The sequence below is a fragment of the Populus alba genome, chromosome 1 (assembly GCF_005239225.2).
Source record: "Populus alba chromosome 1, ASM523922v2, whole genome shotgun sequence".
Classification (NCBI taxonomy): domain Eukaryota; kingdom Viridiplantae; phylum Streptophyta; class Magnoliopsida; order Malpighiales; family Salicaceae; genus Populus; species Populus alba.
Genome location: NC_133284.1, coordinates 37,135,736 through 37,156,437, shown reverse-complemented (window position 1 = coordinate 37,156,437; position 20,702 = coordinate 37,135,736). Strand labels below are relative to the sequence as shown.

The window sequence follows — 20,702 nt, the reverse complement described above, 5'->3', positions numbered from 1 at the left end:
CAGTCGAGTTTTCTGTGTAGAAGCAATCTGGGAAATGTTCGAAGACAATAACAACTTCGGCTAAGCTCCTTTTTTTTTTTCTTTTTTCTTTTTTGCGTTGACATGGCCTTCTATGCCAGAGTTTTTGAGTGTTGAATGTAGTTATCCAATTTCTTCCTTTAAAAGGAATCTGGGAAATGCGTTAAGCATGCCATTTAATTTTTTGTGCGTTGGCTTGGCATCATATGTCAGATAGATGGACAATAAAGATCATAAATGTGTGCTCTATGGAGTGACGTTTTCATTAAATTTTCTTTCTGAGATAACTATGGCAGATAGATTTTGATTGGATTTGCATGTGCTGGTATTTGGAGAACGAAGATTGACAGAATCTGACAGGTTTAGCAAATAAATTTATTACTGTGAAATTTATTTGCTTCCTAATTTAGCATGCCAAGGTTAACTTGTCCTTTTCCCTTGATGGAAGTTATAATATAGATTAGTTCATGAATTAATTGAGAATATAGAGTCCTAATTTTCCCATGACAGTCTCTCCTTCCAAGTGAGTTGGGTGAGAGTGGACATACATCTCCTTTTGCTTGTGCTTGCTACTCTCAATGGCATCTGCATGTAAGTAATCCTACCCTGCCGTTTATTTTGTGACCTCTTCCATCTCTAACATACGCATCTGGATGAGTGGTATGATCGGTTTTTTTCATTTTGCTATTAGTCTTGGTGGATTATTGATGGCTGCGGCTGTTAGTTCAATTTTGTTTCTTACAAAAAGAGTGTCAGTTTTGCTAGAAACTGGAACTAGACGAGGCACAATCCCCCCCCCACCAGTTATTTTACTAAATTCGAAGCGTTTTAGTTGGTAGTCTGATTTGATTTGATTGCTTGATGTAGATATGGATAAAAATCGCTTACATCTGTTATCCAAGATGTTAACTTAAAGCAAGAAGGCTGCCTGTCTTGTTGTTTTCATCGAAGTTGATAGAAAAAAAATGTGTTTTTAGTTTCTCTGTTGCTGATCTAAACACTATTTCTGGTTTGCAGCTTTTCTCTTATTATGGACAACTCTTGCATTTCTCTTCAGTTCACCACTGCTGCCTACTTCGGGTCTTGGCAATCTGGGTGGTCCAACCCATCAAAGACATGAAGTTGTGGCAAGCCATGGTGTTGTTGCTACTGATGATGGCAGATGTTCCAGAATTGGGATGGATGTTCTTCGTGAAGGTGGTCATGCAGTTGATGCTGCTGTTGTCGCATCTCTTTGCTTGGGAGTCGTGGGACTAGCGTCAAGTGGTATGGGGGGAGGATCCTTTATGTTGATCTTGCTAGCTAGCGGAGAGGCACAGGCCTTTGATATGAGAGAAACTGCTCCTATGAAAGCTTCCGAGGTGCTCCGATTTGCTTCAATAATTATGTTTTTTATGGTGTTGAACTTTACTGAGATCATTCACCCAAAAAGTTATATGCACTTGGTGTTCCATACGAGACATGCCATAGCCCTTCATAGAGCTGATCTCTTCAGGTGCCACAATTCCACCGGTGGTACCAATTTCTATTCAGACAGTACGAGAGAAACGCATGATTGCATAGAGTTATCAAGGGAAACCTTGTCTAGTGAATCAATCCACCAGTACTCCCTCTCTACTCACATTGATTCTCTCTTTTCAGGATATGTATGCTGGCAATGCTACTAAAAAAGCTAGAGGTGCGCTCTCAATAGCGGTTCCAGGGGAACTTGCTGGTCTTCACAGAGCTTGGAGAAAGTATGGAAGGCTTCCATGGAAAAGGCTTGTAAGGCCAGCTGAGCAGCTTGCTTGCAAAGGATTCAAAATTTCACCGTACCTTCATATGCAGATGGTCAAAACAGAATCAGGGATTCTGGCTGACAAGGGGCTTCGAGACTTGCTTACATCCAATGGCAAACTTTTGCAACCAGGAAATATCTGCCACAACAAGAAACTAGCACACACACTCAGGAAGATATCAAAGCATGGCATAGAGGCCTTCTATAACGGATCAATAGGATCCAAATTGGTTAAGGATATCCAGAAGGCTGGAGGGATCTTGACAAGAGAGGATTTGCGGAGATATCAAGTTAAAATGCGAGATCCAATCGTTGCTGATATTCTAGGTTTCAAAATACTTGGAATGCCCCCTCCTTCTTCTGGGGGTGCTTCGATGATGCTTGTAAGTGTGTATCTTTTTCCTCACTTTATTCATGCTTCGCAGAAAAAGAGACTACGATTAATAGTTTTCACTGCCACAGATTTTGAACATTCTTGCCCAATACGGAGCCCCTTCTGGCATTTCGGGCCCCCTTGGGATCCATCGAGAAATTGAAGCTCTAAAACATGCATTCGCTGTTAGAATGAATCTTGGTGACCCTGATTTTATCAATGTCACTGAAGTCGTGTCTGACATGCTGTCTCCCAGATTTGCTGAAACGTTAAAGAAAACAATAAATGACAATATGACTTTTGATCCTCGTCATTATGGTGGCAGGTACGCTCCTTCTTTGATGAGGGTCTGGATGATTTACATGATTATAACTATAAGCACTAGATATATTTTATTTGTATCTCACAGCATCTATAACTATCATCTTCACTGAACTCTTTTTCTGTCAGGTGGAACCAGATCCATGATCACGGTACCAGTCATATTTCAGTTGTAGATATTGAACGAAATGCTGTCTCCATGACCAATACTGTGAACGCATATTTTGGTTCGAATATACTGTCTCCGAGTACGGGAATACTCCTAAACAATGAAATGGATGATTTCTCTATCCCCATGAACAATGGAGACGTTCCACCTCCAGCACCTCCCAATTTCATCCGCCCAGGGAAGAGGCCATTATCATCCATGACGCCTACTATCATTTTGAAGGTATTCTGCTTCGAGATTTTTCTACTCAACATATCATGGTTCCTCTACTCAATTTTGTGCTGGTAGATAACAGAATCCCAATATCTTCCTACAGATAATATGCTCTTTTGAGTGGGGTCACATCTCACAAAGGGCTAGGATAGCATACCCTACATTATTGGCCTCTGAACATAGATAACTAATATTGCAAAGCTTGTTTTGCCAGTTTCTTTTCCTAAATTTTTGGACCGATATTGTGCATGCTTGCCATGAAATCATTACCTCTATACCTAGCACTACTGTTTAATCTTTCCTTGTCTTCCTATGCTTCTTCAGGATGAGAAACTGAAAGCCGTGGTAGGTGCAAGTGGAGGAGCCATGATCATTGCTGGGACTACAGAGGTCATCTTAAATCATTTGAGGGGCATGGATCCACTCCATTCTGTGCTTGCTCCAAGAGTGTATCATCAGGTTTTTATTAATGTCCACGGTGCTAACTTCATTAATATTTTTTATTCTGTTCCCAACTGCTTTATTAGTCTTCCCCGTATTTATTAAGATTTACAAGCTCTACACTTTCCAGTTTCTAGCTGTTTGTTTGCCTTCTGGGAAGTTCCTATGTTCAGTTTAATCTATATTTGTGTAAATGTATTCTGAGCTCAATGACTCATGAGTAATTTGACCATATATATATAAATATCCTCATGATGGGAATTAAGCTCTGGTAATAGCATTTTATACTGTTCTTGATTTCTTCAACATATGTATTTCTGCTATTGGGTTCAAGCCTGCAACCAAGGGTATATTAACATCCATTTTTCACAGACTTGGTAGTTAATTTGAACAGCCAGTAATCCAAGCTTCTAACATTCTCCCTACAATGTTGTCTTTGCAGCTGATACCTAACGTGGTGCAGTATGAGAATTGGACGACACCATATGGTGAACACTATGAAGTTCCTGCTAATGTCAGAGAATTCCTTCGTAAAAGGGGCCATGTCCTACAAAGCCTTGCTGGTGGGAGTATTTGTCAATTAATTTCTGTTGATGTAGAAACAAGCAGGAAAAATAAAGGTAGGGGTGAGCTTGTGGGTGTCAGCGACCCTAGAAAAGGAGGTTTTCCTGCTGGTTATTAATTATGGTTAGGTCTATTTACTTCCCTAATAGAATGATTCAAGTGCTAATAGGCAAAGGTTGAAATAAAATAATTGTGTTGAATAACTTCGGACTGATTTCTTTGGTGGATAGCAGCATGTGCCCTGGATTTTTCAATTTTGTAGTTCAGAACGAACCAAAATTTGCTTAAAGAAAAAAAACTGGAACTTTTATCTGAGATACTAATTTCAAGGAAACCTAAATTTAGCTGATAATTTTGAGTTATAGCCATGAGTATTCAAAGTTCTACTCGGACAAGGCTTAAGTAGGCCAACTAGTAAGTTAGAAGGTCAACTTAGAATTATCCCAAGATGATGTTATTTGAGATAAAAAAAAAAAAAGTGAAATAAAATAACTACAACAACGTTATTTTAAACGAACTTAAAAAAAAAAAAAAACATTTGAAGTTTACTTGATTAAGTCATATTCAAGTGTGGCCGAGTTAACTGGATAGCAAATCAGATCAACTTTCTATAAAAATCAAAAGCAAGTATAGCCCAGGCCAAGCTTTGAGTTAATGGATCATTGTTCTATGTTTTGGGTTCTGAATCATTAAATTAACCCATCATATCAAATCGAGTTTAATAAATATGTTATAGACTTAAATGAATCCATCAATGCGTTCAGATATGTTGTGAATTTTCTAAGAATTTCTCTTCCCGAGTTTCATCTCAATTAAATTTTTTATCTTATACATCAAACCAAACATAAATCAATCCTACCCCATTTACACTTCTATATTAAACATTTTCAGTTTTGTACTTGAACCTCAACAAGATTAGGAAATTAATGAATTTCTACGTCAAAAAGGTTGGCCTGGGGCCATCAGATGTTGCTAGACGCCCAAATCTTCTGAAGATTAGTTTGGAGAAGAGAATCAGTCCAAGACGCTCAGTTTTGAATGTGCTGGTGTTCAAGGACGTTAATGTCACCTGGATTTTAAATATATGTAAGAAAGATTTTGAAAAGATGTTCCTGGCTTATCATGAGGAGGATTGCTCTGAAGTGATCAAGGCACACGACGGCGAGATTGAATTTCAAGGACTCGTTACATGAGAGCGACACAGTATTTGGTCAAGGATTGAACTCTTGAAACAGATGAGCAACTGCTATTGGTTTTTCGCTGTAGCAAGTTAGGAAGTGAATGGAGTGGTAAATTTTCTTTGTACTCTTACAGTTTTGTCTCATGGATTCACTGAGATCAGATGAGTTTTCATTCTTCTGTCAGTTTCCACAACTTATTGCCGTCCAGCAATGATTTTTGCTGGTATGTATTATTTCTGTGAGAATGACAGTGACATCATGTTCTTGAAGAAACATGTGAAATGTTACAAAATTTCTTTGCATGAGTTCACGCTTAGTTTCTTTATTCATCATTAGTTTATGAGTACTAAATTTGATATTAGTTGCTTAATGGTATTCTCACCTCAACTTAAGGCCACAAAGCCTCCAAAGTGCTTTGCAGAACATTTTGGTTCGACTCGACTCTCAAGTCTTCTGTCGTGTACCTATTTCGTAGAGCTTGGTTGATTTGAGACTAATTTGATCCCTGCATTTCTTTATTGTGTAATTTTACTGTTTCTTCAGTTAATTTGATGGCAAAAAATCAAGAATTTATTATCTTCAATATTATGAACATTATTTACAAGGATAGTTTTGTCTCTAAGAGGTTTAAGGAAGCAGGTGCCTGCATGTAGATGAGGTTGGCGCAACAGATGCCATTGATATGATAGTGCTGGAAGCCACTGAACTCTGGAAGTAGAAGAAGAGAATTGAGTGGTTCTCCCTTCTTTGTTCCAGTTCAAGTCCAGGTTTTCAAATGGTCCCTTACTTTCTACCATTAAAAGGAAAGAAATGTCCTGGGGACCAATACATCTCAATCCTTGCTTCACAGTTAGCAAAGAGGTCTCGAATTTCGAGTGTTAAAAAACAAGAACTACAGGGTTCTCTAACCATGTTAAGATGGCCAGAGATTTCAGCAGTGTAATTGAGTCCAGCAAGCCTTGTAAAGATCACTAGTAACACACTCACATTCACACCTCCTAAGCAGTGGGCAGGATATTAGTAAGATTGCTGTGGTAAATCTGGCTCAAGCAGTGTCTAGTGGGGAGGAAAAAAGGAGGGGAGAGAAGCCATCATCAATGAAAACTTGAATAGAGATTAAAGGATGGGGTCCTTCTACATGCATTATAATAAAGAAGGATTTGAAAGTGAGTCCGAGTCTAAAGGAGAAGATCAAGAACATGAATTGATGTGTCTAAATACAAGCAGGGATACCATGAACACGTCTCAAACTGCTGATACTTTTGCATTCACTGTTACTGCTTATAATTGGCTTTAAAAAAGAAGAGCAGTAACTCTTAATAGAGCTTGAGAGCTTTCAATTTAGTGACAAAAAAGGTCATGGTCCAAGGATAAATCATTGAGACAGGTCTCGTGGGGTGGAGGGTGGAGAAGATGGGCTTGTAATTGATAGATGGACAGAATAAGGCAACTCACTATTTTTGGTCCCTTTAATGACTGCTTATCTGGTCCCCTTCATATCATTGTCCTTTCCTTTTACACATTTTCCAGCACCTCTTTCCTCTTTATTTTAGTTACTTTAATGTATCCTGAGCATATTAAAGTTGTCTGTCATGCAGTAGAAGCTAATTTTCTTCTTACACTGGAACCAACAGCATGTATATTGCCTGAAAATAGGAGTCCCTGTTCTTGTCTACCTTTTCCCTTGCTGGAATAGAATCTAAGAAGTCACTTTGCTCATCGACTGATCATTACTGCATGATTGCCACTGTACATTCCTATCATATGCTATGTTAATTGAGCAAAACAATCATCAATCTAAAGCTCATCCTCTAGGTGTGCTGAAACTAAAGGAGGCAATGATTTCATTACTATATGAACACGGGGAGGTAGTTAGAGTTCTCTACATTTTTCTCTTTACTTTTTGCAGATTCCGGGCCATAACATTGTGTTAGCTTCTTAAAGAATTGGGGCTTGCTACAGTGACTTCACTATTGCCTGGATGTTACTTTTGGTTGCAACTAGAGAAGCACCAAGTGAAGGAAGGAACTGTGTATCTGTCATTTTAACATCATTTTCACTGAAAATTGAATCATCTTCGATCACATAAAGCTCAATAATGCGCGATAACCCTTGAGATTTGGGTGCTAAATCATTGCTGACTTCAATAATATATGAACTTTGGAGGTTGCATGTATGATTACTCCGCTAACGTCTAGTCAAGTACTTTTTCTCCACTTTATTCCTTTTGCTCTCCTGTGAGATCAGGTAACTCCTAGTAAACTTCAAAAGCCAAGTCTTGTTCAATACACTGGCTTTTTTCATGAAGAGTTTATTTCTTAAGACACTACGACCATCCATGATCCATCTATCAGTGGAATTTCTTTTCTGAGATTTTTTATTACAGTTTAGTTTTAGAAGTGGAGTTAAAATTATGTTCCAAATATTTTTTACTTGAAATATATTAAAACAATATATTTTTTATCTTTTTTTTAATATTAAAATATCAAAACAATTCCAAAACACTAACACTAACGTACTCTAAGTGGCCCCGTTAACATTGATTTTTAACCGTTAAAAAACAAAATGTTGAGATATTGTCCTTAGGCCATTATCTCTTGATCAAGTTTCTGAATGCTTGTTGTGTACAAGACATTCTCTCTTGTGCACGGGCAGGACATTCCTGAATTGACATTTTCTACCTCCCAAAATCCAAGATTGTTGTCATCTCTTCTTACAGAACTCGGTGTCAGGAAATATAATTATGACCATATCAAGATGAGGGAGTGGATCCAATTCTATCTTACATTAGGGTTTCATCTTGTCACGACCCGAATCCCGGATCCATGACCGGCACATAGGCAAGGTTCCCCTCCAAGGTTCCAAACCTATGCGAACCCAAACTTACATACAATCTTTTGAACAACTCAATCAGAGTTTAGCACAGCATTAACAACAAATTAACTTCATAACATAATTCGATTGTCTTAATACAAGAGTTAATATAATTTCATAGTTTTGGAGCACTAACTTGACATAAAAAGAAAGATACAAATTACAACCAAAAGCAGGTTCGGAAGGTTCAACAAAAGTAACCCGCTATCAAGCTATAAGCCTGAAAAGAATAAATAATGAGAGGGTGAGTTCAACAACTCAGTGAGTAGATAACGTTTCAATATACACACACGAGGTAATATAGCAATGAGAAATATATATACAGTATGGCTTTAGTTCTTATACGAAGGTTTATCAAATAGGCCATAACAAGAATATCATATGGTAGAACTCGTCAGAAAATCAAAATGCAATGAGCATGAGGCTCCGTACTGTTGGATGATCAGTCCACACAGGTTGGTGACTCCCCCGACCAACTAGGGTTCAGATACGATGTGCACAAAGACTACACTACCCTGTTTAGCATGGGTATTCTGACTGACATACCATAGGTTCATAATCATAATCAAACTAACATATTCATATCTCAAAGCTCAACTCATGACATCAATCAAATGAGGAGCATCAATTCAGAATTCACTTCAAAATACATACTGGTTCATATCAAGAATTCAGATTCAATTAATTGATCATGCTTTATCATAACAAGGATAATAATCAATATATATTATCAAGAAGCATGATCCAATTCATATTAACAAATCAAATATTTATAGTATTTCTCATGCATATGGAAAATTATCACTCACCTGACTCAAAAGCAAACAGAAACCAAAAGCAGACACTGAAGAAAATCCTACTGACGTCCCGCCGGTAGAATATCAGGATTATCTGAATACAAAGGAAATATTTTCAAGAAACGACTCGAAAGAACATTTAACGCTATTTAATACACTTAACTAAGGGTGTATTCCATAGCCCTATATGTTTTTAAATTAATTAGTTAATTTTTCTCAAAAAACCTAAAATCTAACGGTTTTCCCGAAATCTAATCCATAATAAAAACAACTAATAAAATTGGTAATAATTCACTAAGTAACCCTTAATTATTCATCAAAATAATCTGCAAAAGCTAATATTACAGCTAGGGACTAATCTGGAATTTTTCCATATTTTTAGGGCCAAATTGTAATTTTTATCAAATGGAGGACCAAACTGAAATTTGTCATAAAATCCATGAATATACTGAAATTCTGACCTCAATTAATCCTCAATTCTGCCCAGGATGTATCATTATGCTTCAGGGATCATTCTGAAATTTTACTAAATTTTTAGGGTCAAATCGTACTTTTTTGTCAAATTGGAGGACTAAATTTGAAAGTTTGAAATTATCTTATCTATACAGTAATTCTGTCCATAATTCATATGTTATTCTGTTCAGAATCTCGGAATATGCTCCAGGGAACCAATTTGTAAATTTTCCAAAGTTCGGGGACTAAACTGTAATTTTCGGAAATTGAGGGACCAAATTGAATTTTTCGTCATCTTCAACCTCAAACCCAGAAATTTTCAAACAGATTCAACTACTGTTATCCCCTGATTTTCTAACACAAATTCACAATTCAAACAAAACCATAACTCAAAAATCATCACAATCTTCCAATAAATCAACTAAATCATCAATTAAAACACAACAATCAACCCTAACCTTCAATTTAATTCATCAATTTAAACCCAAAACACAAATTCTCAAAAACCCTAACATTCATCAAAACTTTGAAATTAAAGTTGAATTAACATATTATACATATTAAACAACCTAAATCTTACCTTTTCACTTATTTCCTCCAAATCTCTTCTTTTTCCCTTATTTCCCCTTCTTTTCTCTTCTTCTTCTTTCTCCCTTCTCTCTCACGTTTCTGAATATTTCAGATCACACTTTCCCTTTTTTTTTTTTTTTTTTTTTACTTCCTATTTATTATTATCAATTATTGGTCAATTACCACACTACCCTTCAATCATTTATACCCTCTCTTTAAGCCTCCAAGGGCTTTGTTGTAATATCCTATCTTATAAAATTTCAAACATTACAATCTCCCCACCTTATTAAAAGTTCGTCCTCGAAACTTAATAGAAAAGATTGAATACTTACCAAAATTATCGAAAAGATGAGATACTCCTCACGCATCTTATCCTCAAGCTCCCATGTCGCTTCCTCACGTGAATGGCCTTTCCATTTCACTTTCACTGAAGCTATATCCTTCGACCTAAGCTTCCTCACTTGTGTCGGTCGATCTATAGCTTCCGGGTTGCACCTCATAAAACCATATCATCCCTCAAGTCAAGGATGAACCTCTAATACATGTGATGGATCTGAATAATATTTCCTTAACATGGAAACATGAAATACCGGATGAATAGCAGACAAGTTTGGTGGTAATGCTAACCTATAAGCAACTACCCCAACTCTCTCCAGAATCTCATACGGTCCAATGAATCGAGGACTCAACTTGCCTTTCTTCCCAAACCTGAATACTCCTTTTGTAGGTGATACTTTTAAGAACACACAATCACCCCACTGAAAACTCTAAGTCACGCCTTCTTCTATCCGCGTAACTTTTTCTGTCTACTCTGAGCTGTTTGAAGCTTCTTTCTAATTACCTCAATCTTCTCTGAGGTAATCTGAATCAACTCCGGTCCCATTAGCTTCTTTCTCACCAACCTCAAACCAACAAACCGGTGATCTACACTTTCGGCCATACAAAGCTTCATAAGGTGCCATCTCTATGCTAGCCTGATAACTGTTGTTGTAAGCAAATTCCACTAATGATAGGAACTTACTCCAACTAACTCCAAAAATCCATAACACAAGCCCTTAACATATCCTCCAAGGTCTGAATAGTCCTCTCAGACTGACCGTCTGTCTGAGGGTGGAAAGCTGTACTCAACTGCACTTTAGTACCCATAGCTTCTTGAAATTTCACCCAAAACCGCGATGTAAACTGTGGACCTCTATCAGACACTATCGAGATTGGCACTCCATGCAACCGTACAATCTCACTAATAAACAATTCCGTCAACTTTGCATATCCATAAGTAATCTTAACTGGGCAGAAAATGGCTGATTTTTGTCAACCTGTCAACAATCACCCATATCGAATCATAACCCTCCTGACTCCTAGGGCAATCCTGTCACAAAGTCCATTGTGATCCTCTCCCACTTTCCATTCTGGAATCAACAATGGTTGCAACAATCCAGGAGGTTTCTGGTGTTCACCCTTTACCCTCTGACAGGTCAAACACCTAGAAAACAAAATCTGCTACATCAGCCTTCATCCTATTCACCAATAACACACCTTAAGATCTTTATACATCTTGGTGGAACTGGATGCATTGTGTAAACTGTCTGATGTGCCTCTATCATCAATTCTCTCCTCAGATCATCAACATCAGGTACACAAAGCTATCCCTATATCTCAGCACATCATCATCACCAATCACAAAACCTGCAGCTTTACCTGCTCAACCTCATTTTCGAATCCTGAGTAGGGAATCATCTTTCTTCTGAGCTGCTTTTATCTTATCAAACAAATCTGACTTAACCTGAAAATGAGCAATCATTGCTCCAGCTTCACTAAGATCAAAATCTGACTCCTTCATCCACTAACTCATGCAACTCCCTAATCAGAGGGTCTTCGTACCTCCTGAATATGAGCTTAAGCTCCCTGATGATTTTCTACTCAAAGCATCGGCAACTACATTTGCCCTACCCGGGTGGTATTGTATGGTACAATCATAATCCTTCAGCAGTTCCATCCATCTCCTCTGCCTCAGGTTTAGATCCCTCTGCTGAAAGATGTATTTCAAACTCTTGTGATCTGTAAAGATCTCACAAGTTTCACCATACAAGTAGTGCCTCCAAATCTTCAAAGCAAAAAAATTACAGCGCCATCTCTAAATCATGTGTAGGATAGTTCTGTTCATGCTTCTTCAGCTGCCGTGAAGCATAGGCAATACCTTGCCATGTTGCATTAGAACACATCCTAACCCCACTCTCGAAGCATCACAATACACTGTGTAACCACCAGAACCTGATGGTACTGCTAGAATAGGCGTTGTAGTCAATTCTCTCCTTCAACTCTAAGAAACTTTTCTCACAAGCTTCAGACCACTGAAACTTAACATTTTTTCTGCGTTAACTTAGTCAATGGTGCAGAAATTCGAGAAAAGTTCTCCACAAACCTTCGATAGTAGCCGGCCAAACCTAAGCAAAACTTCTAATCTTCTGTCGCTGAAGTAGGCCTAAGCCACTGCTTAACTGCCTCAATCTTTTGAGGATCAACCTCAATCCCATTCCTTGACACTTACATGCCCAAGAAATGCTACACTCTCCAACCAAAAACTCACTCTTTTGAGAACTTGCTCATACAACTGATGATCTCGCAGAGTTTGAAGCACCCATTTTAAATGTCTCTGCTCATGCTCCTCTCTAGACCTCGAATACACAAAATATCATCAATAAAAACTATCACAAATTGATTCAATAAATTGGCCAAACACTCTATTCATCAAGTCCATAAAAGCTGCTTGGTGCATTCGTCAACGCCAGAAAGACATCACTAAGAACTCATAATGACCATACCGAGTTCTAAAAAAGCGTCTTTTTTGAAATGTCATTGCCTCCCGAATCCTCAATTGATGATACCCAGATCGAAAGATCGATCTTAGAAAAGAATTGAGCTCCTTGTAACTGATCAAAACAAATCATCTATACGAGGGGTGGGTATCTATTTCGAACTGTCACCCTCGATTCAATTGCCTATAATCTATACACAACCTCAATGACCCATCTTTCTTCTTCACAAAAAACAACACCGGAGCTCCCCAAGGGACCACTTTGGTCGAATGAACTTTTTATCCATAAATCCTGCAGCTGCTCCTTTAACTCTCTCAATTCGCTGGAGCCATTCTATATGGTGCCATTTGATATTGGTTCAGTGCCCGGAAACCAAATCATACAAAACTCAATCTCCCTATACGGAGGCAATCCAGGTAAGTTCATCAGGAAATACATCGATAAACTCTTCTTACTATAGGGACTTCCTCTAACTGGGAACTTCTTTCTCTACATCCACGTATATATGCTAGGTAGCAACTGTACCCCTTTTCGAGCCATTTTCTCGAGATAAGCCGACAACATAATTGATGGAGACCCAATCTTATCTCCTTGAAATACCAACCCAACTTCTTGATCTAGATCAAACATTATTTTCTTACCCCAACAATTTACCGAAGCCCTATGCTTTAGCCAAACCAAATCCATTCCTAAAATCACATCAAAATCAACCATATCTAAGACATTTAAGTCTCCCATAAAGATCTTATCTCCAATCTCTATTTCACAATCCAGATACACATACTTTACTAATATTAACTCATCTAAAGGAGTGGGGAGCTAAAATGGGGGATTTTAACAAGGTTGGTTGTTTTATCTAACTTCATAGCAAAAATATAGGGACACTAACAAAAGAGTTGCACCCATATTAAATAATTATTTTTTGCTTCAAAAGAGCAAACAATACGAATAGTGTTGAGGTGCAGATGTACTTGCCCCACCTTCTTATACCTTACACATAATAAGACAATCATCTTTATTGTCATTTACTCTAAGAGTATCAGTTGTTCGTCTATTCCTCGGCATTTCCTAAAATAAAAAGTGAGAGCACTTAAGTCATGCTGGAACAATAGCATGATGATTTATCACAGAATTTTTAGAGATAGCATATCTATCACAAGGAAGAAGACATACTTGATGAAGAATTTAAAATTTCAAAAAAACAACAAACAAGACAATACGATCCTAATGCTCCACTTATTATGAAATTAATTCTATTATTTTTTTCTTTAACTTAAAGCTCTGATACCAAGTTTGTCACGACCCGAATCCCGGATCCATGACCGGCACATAGGCAAGGTTCCCCTCCAAGGTTCCAAACCTATGCGAACCCAAACTTACATACAATCTTTTTTTTGAACAATCAATCAGAGTTTAGGCACAGCATTAACAACAAATTAACTTCATAACATAATTCGATTGTCTTTAATACAAGAGTTAATATAATTTCATAGTTTTGGAGCACTAACTTGACATAAAAAGAAAGATACAAATTACAACCAAAAGCAGGTTCGGAAGGTTCAAACAAAAGTAACCGCTTTATCAAGCTATAAGCCTGAAAAGAATAAATAATGAGAGGGTGAGTTCAACAACTCAGTGAGTAGATAACGTTCAATTATACACACACGAGGTAATATAGCAATTGAGAAATATATATTACATAGTATGGCTTTAGTTCTTATACGAAGGTTTATCAAATAGTGTGCCATAACAAGAATATTTCATATGGTAGAATCGTCAGAAAATCAAAATGCAATGAGCATGAGGCTCCGTCGACTGTTTGGATGATCAGTCACACAGGTTGGTGACTCCCCCGACCAAACTAGGGTTCAGATACGATGTGCACAAAGAACTAACACTACCCTGTTAGCATGGGTATTCTGACTGACATACCATAGGTTCATAATCATAATCAAACTAAACATATTCATATCTCAAAGCTCAACTCATGACAATCAATCAAATGAGGAGCATCAATTCAGAATTCACTTCAAAATACATACTGGTTCATATCAAGAATTTCAGATTCAATAATTGATCATGCTTTATCATAACAAGGATAATAATCAATATATATTATCAAGAAAGCATGATCCAATTCATATTAAACAAATCAAATATTTATAGTATTTCTCATGCATATGGAAAATTATCCACTCACCTGACTCAAAAGCAAACAGAACCAAAAGCAGACACTGAAGAAAAATCTGACTACGTCCCGCCGGTAGAATATCAGGATTAATCTGAATACAAAGGTTGAAATATTTGCAAGAACGACTCGAAAAAACATTTAACCTATTTAATACACTTAACAGGTAAGGTGTATTTTTTTTCCAATAGCCCTATATGTTTTTAAATTAATAGTTAATTTTTCTCAAAAACCTAAAATCTAACGGTTTTTTCCGAAATTCAATCCATAATAAAAAACAACTAATAAAATTGGTAATAATTCACTAAGTAACCCTTAATTATTTCATCAAAGATAATCTGCAAAAGCTAATATTACAGCTAGGGACTAATCTGGAAATTTTTCCATATTTTTAGGCACAAATTGTAATTTTTATCAAAATGGAGGACCAAACTGAAATTTGTCATAAATCCATGAATATACTGAAATTCTGAACCCTCAATTAATCCTCAATTCTGCCCAGGATGTATCATTATGCTTCAGGGATCATTCTGAAATTTTACTAAATTTTTTAGGGTCAAATGCGTACTTTTTGTCAAATTGGAGTGACTAAATTGAAAGTTTGAAATTATTTATCTATACAGTAATTCTGTCCATATTCATATGTTATTCTGTTCAGAATCTCGGAATATGCTCCAGGGAACCAATTTGTAATTTTCCAAAAGTTCGGGGACTAAACTGTAATTTTCGGGAAATTACCGGAGGGACCAAATTGAATTTCGTCATCTTCAACCTCAAAACCCAGAATTTCAACAGATCAAACTACTGTTATCCCCTGATTTCTAACACAAATTCACAATTCAAAAAAACCATAACTCAAAATCATCACAATCTTCCATAATCAACTAAATCATCAATTAAACACAACAATCAACCCCTAACCTTCAAATTTAATTCATCAATTAAAACCCAAAACACAAATTCTCAAAAACCCTAACATTCATCAAAACTGAAATTAAAAGTTGAAATTAACATATTTATACATGATTAAACAACCTAAATCTTACCTTTTTCCACTTATTTCCTCCAAAATCTCTTCCAATTTTTCCCTTATTTCCCCTTCTTTTCTCTTCTTCTCTTTCTCCCTTCTCTCTCACGTTTCTGAATATTTCAGATCACACTTTCCCTTTTTTTTTTTTTTTTTTTTATTCCTATTTATATTTATCAATTAATGGTCAAATTACACACACTACCCTTCAATTTTTTTCATCGAAAATTATACCCTCTCTTTAAGCCTCCAAGGGCTTTTGTTGTAATATCCTATCTTATAAATTTCAAAACATTACACATCTGACATGAAAATAATATGCTCTATTATTTGGTTTAGACCTTATGAGATTGGGATTGACTGAGTCAGATACCAAATTCTAATATAAAGATCTCAGCATCCAGCTAGCCCCGCCCCCCCAAACAAAACATGCCTCTATGTCTAGGCAGGAACAGAAGGCCGCACCACAGCTTTGTTTTTTTTTTTTATTTTAATGTTTATTTATATTGAGTTTTGGGCTCGCATTTTTCATGGGATTCTATTTTAAAGGCAAACGGTTCTCTCAAAGAACGTGGCTTTGCACTCAAAAACAGGTGGCCAGTGCTTAATGGTCCCCACTTGTTAGGACTTTTCATGGATTTTACTCTTATAGAGCATTTTAGAATTTAGTTAAAGAGATAGATAGACTTCATTTATATTCTTAAGGTAAAAAGCTCTGCAATGCATTTTTAGTTTTCACTATTTACTGGTTTTTCCCTTGGTAAGTTTATGCATTTGCATTGGACAAATATCCATTATATTTTGCAGGATTTTGTGTTTTCTCCCCTCATCACTCACCAAGTTGAAAGCCATTTCTGATGCGATGCCGATCCAGTGCCATTCTTCTCCATGTCATCACTGCCAATTTACAAAAACATAGAAAAAGGTCAAAGGTCACAGGATGTCAAAAGAAACTGGAGCCAATTCAATTGCAAACAAAGAGGGAACGGAAGACAAGTCTAGCATGTGATGGCATTGCTGCCATTACCAAAAGGAATCCCAAGACAGTGAAAGAAATTTCTCCAAAAGAAAAAAAGGCCAAAAAACAGACAACCCTTGCAATTTCAGTTTAACCGCTCCACAGTACAGAATCTACAGAAGCATATACATACAGAGACAGAACAAAGCAAAACCACTGATTTTCTTCTTCCATTCTCCCTTTACTCCTCTCTGCTACAACCTACAAATACACACCAAAATCCCACTTGGCTTGTCTTTCTCTACGAGAAAACCGACCCCATTAATGCCTTGAACACAACAGTAAATGCTTGTTATCAGTTTCTTTCCTTACAGTACATACCCTTTTCAACTACCTCTTGCATTATCTAGTCCAACGTTCATTTAATAATACCGCAGGCACTTATTGCATAGTATTCTTATATAACAATGACACTTGCCTCTCAAATTTATAGTTCTTCAGGTCTTATCTTGTTTCTCACTACTACTCCCTCTGCATTTGTCTCTACTTTTTTTCTTCCTGGGTTTTTTCTGGGCTGTTACTCCAGAAGTTCAGAGACATTTTTTGTTTCATTTACTTTGCTCGGTTTCTTCATGTTCCTTTGTTTTGGCTCATGGGTTTTGATCCTCTTGCTTTCAAGGTTTTTAGTGGCATTTTCTTGGGAAGCGTTCCCTTTTGATTTTCCCGGGAGAATTTCCTTGCTTTTCCCTGACATTTACTTGAGATTTCACCTTGTTTTCAAGTGTAGAATTTAGTGAAGTTCTCTTCTTGGACTTGCAATAGAAGTTCTATTTTAATTGAGGCGTCCTTTTTTTTTGTCTTGAATTTCAACAATCTTGTGAAATTAGAGTCTAGTACTTGAAATTTGTCTTCAATGGGTGGTCAAGCTGGCTTCTTTTTTTCTATCTTTCATGGAGTTCTTTATTTCAAGTACTCATGAGTCACAAACTTATCAGCTACAGCTTCTTCAGCAACTAAGGAAGCATTTAGAGCATCCTCCCCAATTGGATATTTTGGAAGGCTACAATGGAGACCTTTGTAACTTTGTCTTCAAGTCCAAATCTGGGTATTGCAATGCCTGGAAAATACTGTCACTGAACTCAAAATTATGGGAGACAAGCTTGTCAAGGTAGTAATGACTTCAATGGATTTGCAATTCCTAATCAGACTTTATCTGAAAGTTTCTCAATTGATTCTTTTGTTACCACACTGACAAGGTTAACTAGCTTGAAAGTTCTTAGCGTTAGTGTCTTTGGGGATTTGGGGACCACTTCCTGATTAAGATTCACACAGGTTGTATTCACTTTGAAGTTTTGGACTTGAGCTCAAATTTTTTTTTTCTGGTTCAGTACCACCCCTGCTATCAAGACTGGTTAAGCTTAATTCTCTAACTTTAGATGGCAATTACTTCAATGGAAGTGTCCTGATTGGCTGATTCATTGTCAAAATCTCACCATTTTGAGCTTGAAGAGTTAACAGGTTTAATGGTCAGTTTCCTTCTTCAATATGCAGAATCATAACACTAACTGATATTGCCTTGTCTCACAATCATCTTACTGGTTAAATTGCCTGATTTGAGCACCTTAAGTAGCCTACATATGTTGGATCTAAGAGAGAACAAGTTAGATTCTGACCTACCTGGAATGCCAAAAAGTTGATTACAGTTCTCCTAAAAAAGCAATAACTCCTTCTCGGGAAAAAAAATTCCTTGGGCAATTTGCCAGCTGAATCAGCTTCAACACCTGATGATTTGTCTTTAAATCATCTCAGCGGAAACCTCCCTCTTCCATGTTAACTCATCTGCCAAACATCAGTTACTTGAATTTAGCATCAAATATGCTGAGTGGGCCACTTCCAAATCATCTTCTTTGTGGCAGCAAACTGGGTTTGTCGATCTTTCTTCAAACAAGTAATCGGTGACTTCCCTCTTGCTTGGGAAGCATGCTAGAATTAAGAGAGTCGTTAAGTTCGGAGGGAATTGCTTATCCGTTGATTCCCAAAATCAGCATCAGGAGTCGTACTGTAATGTGGCTAATGAGGAGGGGAAGCAATCAAGATGCAGTAGCAGTAGGAATATTAGTTGCCTGCCATTGGTGGAGCTGTTCTTGTTATCAGTCTTTTGGCATTGTTGGTTGTCTTTTTGAGCAGAAGATACCGTTCTAGAAGGAATTCAAGCAGAATATAATTTCCAAGATGAACAAGATAACATACCAACTGGGGTTTCTTCTGAAAGTCCCACTAGCAAATGCCAGTAATGTCATACAGCATTGTCAAGTAACCTTTTCTTTTTTGCATGTCCCTTTGCAATGCGTGCTACTATTTTCTATAATGTTATTTTCCTCATTTAAGAATCTCTCCGCGGGCATTAATTAATTCGTAACCTTCCTGTTCCTTTCAGGATTCATTCTGAAGCAGCCAAGCTAGGGACACAAGGAGCCCCAGTATGCCGTGTATTTACCTTGGAAGAGTTAAAGGAAGCCACAAACAACTTCGATTCATCGTCATTTATGGGAGATAGGCTCAATTGGGAAGGTACTTCATGAGAACTCAACTATTCTTCGCAAAAATTTAGTGGAAAAAAAAACGTATCTTGAACTTTTACAGCCCATGAGCATGAATTGAATATGCGTTAAAATCTAGTTCCTACTTCTAGAACAATATTTGATGTAATTTCTAAGCTTTTTTGCACTCTCACTTATCACCTGAGAACAACATTTGTTGCATGTTTTTGTTGAGCTAAGTTTTTTGTCCATCTAAAAGGGCCTGTTCAATTTAATTCTGTTTTTACTTGTCAGATTTACAAAGGGAGATTGGAGAACGGAACCTGTGTTGCTATACGATCACATCTTTGTGAAGAAGCATTCAATTCAAAATCTCAAGGTTCGCCTGGATTTGCTTTCAAAGCTGCACCATCCACATTTGGTTGGTCTGTTGGGTCATTGCGTTGACAGTGGCATACAAAATGATTCTAGTAGCACCAAATCTTCTTGTTTATGAATACTTGTCCAATGAAACTATCGTATCTCATCTCTCAGGTCAGTATTGCTTTTCTTCAGGGTTTTAATATCACATCTTTTAATAGCACATAAACTTTTGTGCTTGTTTTCTTGCACTACACATGGTTTTTCCAATTTATAAGCAGGATGACCCTGTAGGACTTGCTACAAACAAGCTGCTGCTATTACCAATTTTACCCACAATAGCTTTATCAATCGCCTCTACTCTCTAACAACTACTAATGCTGCTTATCTATGTCCAGAAATGTGCCCAGAGAAAGCCCTTGGGTGGCCAGATAGATTGGCAATTCTTATTGGTGTTTGCCAAGGCTGTGCATTTCTACATACCGGGGTGATTCCTGGTGCTTTTAACAATAGGACTGAAAACAGATAAATATTGCTTGACGAGCATCGGATTGCGAAGCTAAGTGACTATGGAATGTCCATCATCACAGATGAGATTGAAAAACCTGAGGTTACATTTGCAGCTACGCATGCTTAAATTATTTAACTTGTAATGGGTATCTATTTATGAGTGTATTCTGATGCATTTCATCTGTTTTGTAGGCAAAGGGAATGTCCTGAAATCAAGTATATATTCTACTTTGATAAGCATTAAGTTCTAGATAGAATGCCACAAAAAGTGGTTCATGTAAAAAATTTTAAAGCTTGAAGTTTGTTTTCTGGAGATTCAGTATTAACTTCAATTGTTCATATAAATCTTAGCTTGGAGATTTGTAATACAACTTAAACTTTTAGGTTGAGATGGTTTTTTGACTTGTTGACTAAATGGTCATGAGTTTGAATCTCACCACCCCCATTATTTCTTAGGTAGAGTTAATTCCTATAATTATATATTATTTACAATTTTTAATGAAATGTCCTCAGCTGATAATGCTTTCTTAAATTGAAACCATCACTGAATGC

At 37.0% G+C, this 20,702-nt stretch overlaps 1 protein-coding gene, 1 long non-coding RNA gene and 1 pseudogene across 2 annotated transcripts; 2 read left to right on the top strand and 1 right to left on the bottom strand.

The window, feature by feature from the left end:
- The first annotated feature begins 1,712 nt into the window (after positions 1 to 1,712).
- Positions 1,713 to 3,994, top strand: LOC118027558 (glutathione hydrolase 1). The gene is made up of 5 exons (XM_035030940.2): positions 1,713 to 2,178; positions 2,258 to 2,493; positions 2,619 to 2,880; positions 3,196 to 3,330; positions 3,755 to 3,994. Exons 1-5 carry the CDS (start codon positions 1,840 to 1,842, stop codon positions 3,992 to 3,994), a joined length of 1,212 nt encoding a protein of 403 aa, XP_034886831.2. The 5' UTR covers positions 1,713 to 1,839.
- Positions 3,995 to 7,985: 3,991 nt separating this feature from the next.
- LOC140955485 (uncharacterized) lies at positions 7,986 to 8,846 on the bottom strand. Its single transcript, XR_012169635.1, has 2 exons — positions 8,741 to 8,846; positions 7,986 to 8,151 (listed from the first exon to the last, which is right to left on the bottom strand). It is a non-coding gene; the product is annotated as an uncharacterized lncRNA (long non-coding RNA).
- Positions 8,847 to 17,805: 8,959 nt separating this feature from the next.
- Positions 17,806 to 20,360, top strand: LOC118027550 (probable inactive leucine-rich repeat receptor-like protein kinase At3g03770; annotated as a pseudogene).
- Positions 20,361 to 20,702: the final 342 nt, after the last annotated feature.

Bases quoted from the DNA above. Each gene is read 5' to 3' on its own strand.
- LOC118027558 (XM_035030940.2), top strand. From the start codon at position 1,840: ATGCAGATGGTCAAAACAGAATCAGGGATTCTGGCTGACAAGGGGCTT. The intron at 2,179-2,257 runs GTAAGTGTGTAT...TCACTGCCACAG, and splicing joins GGGGTGCTTCGATGATGCTT to ATTTTGAACATTCTTGCCCA. The intron at 3,331-3,754 runs GTTTTTATTAAT...TTGTCTTTGCAG, and splicing joins CTCCAAGAGTGTATCATCAG to CTGATACCTAACGTGGTGCA.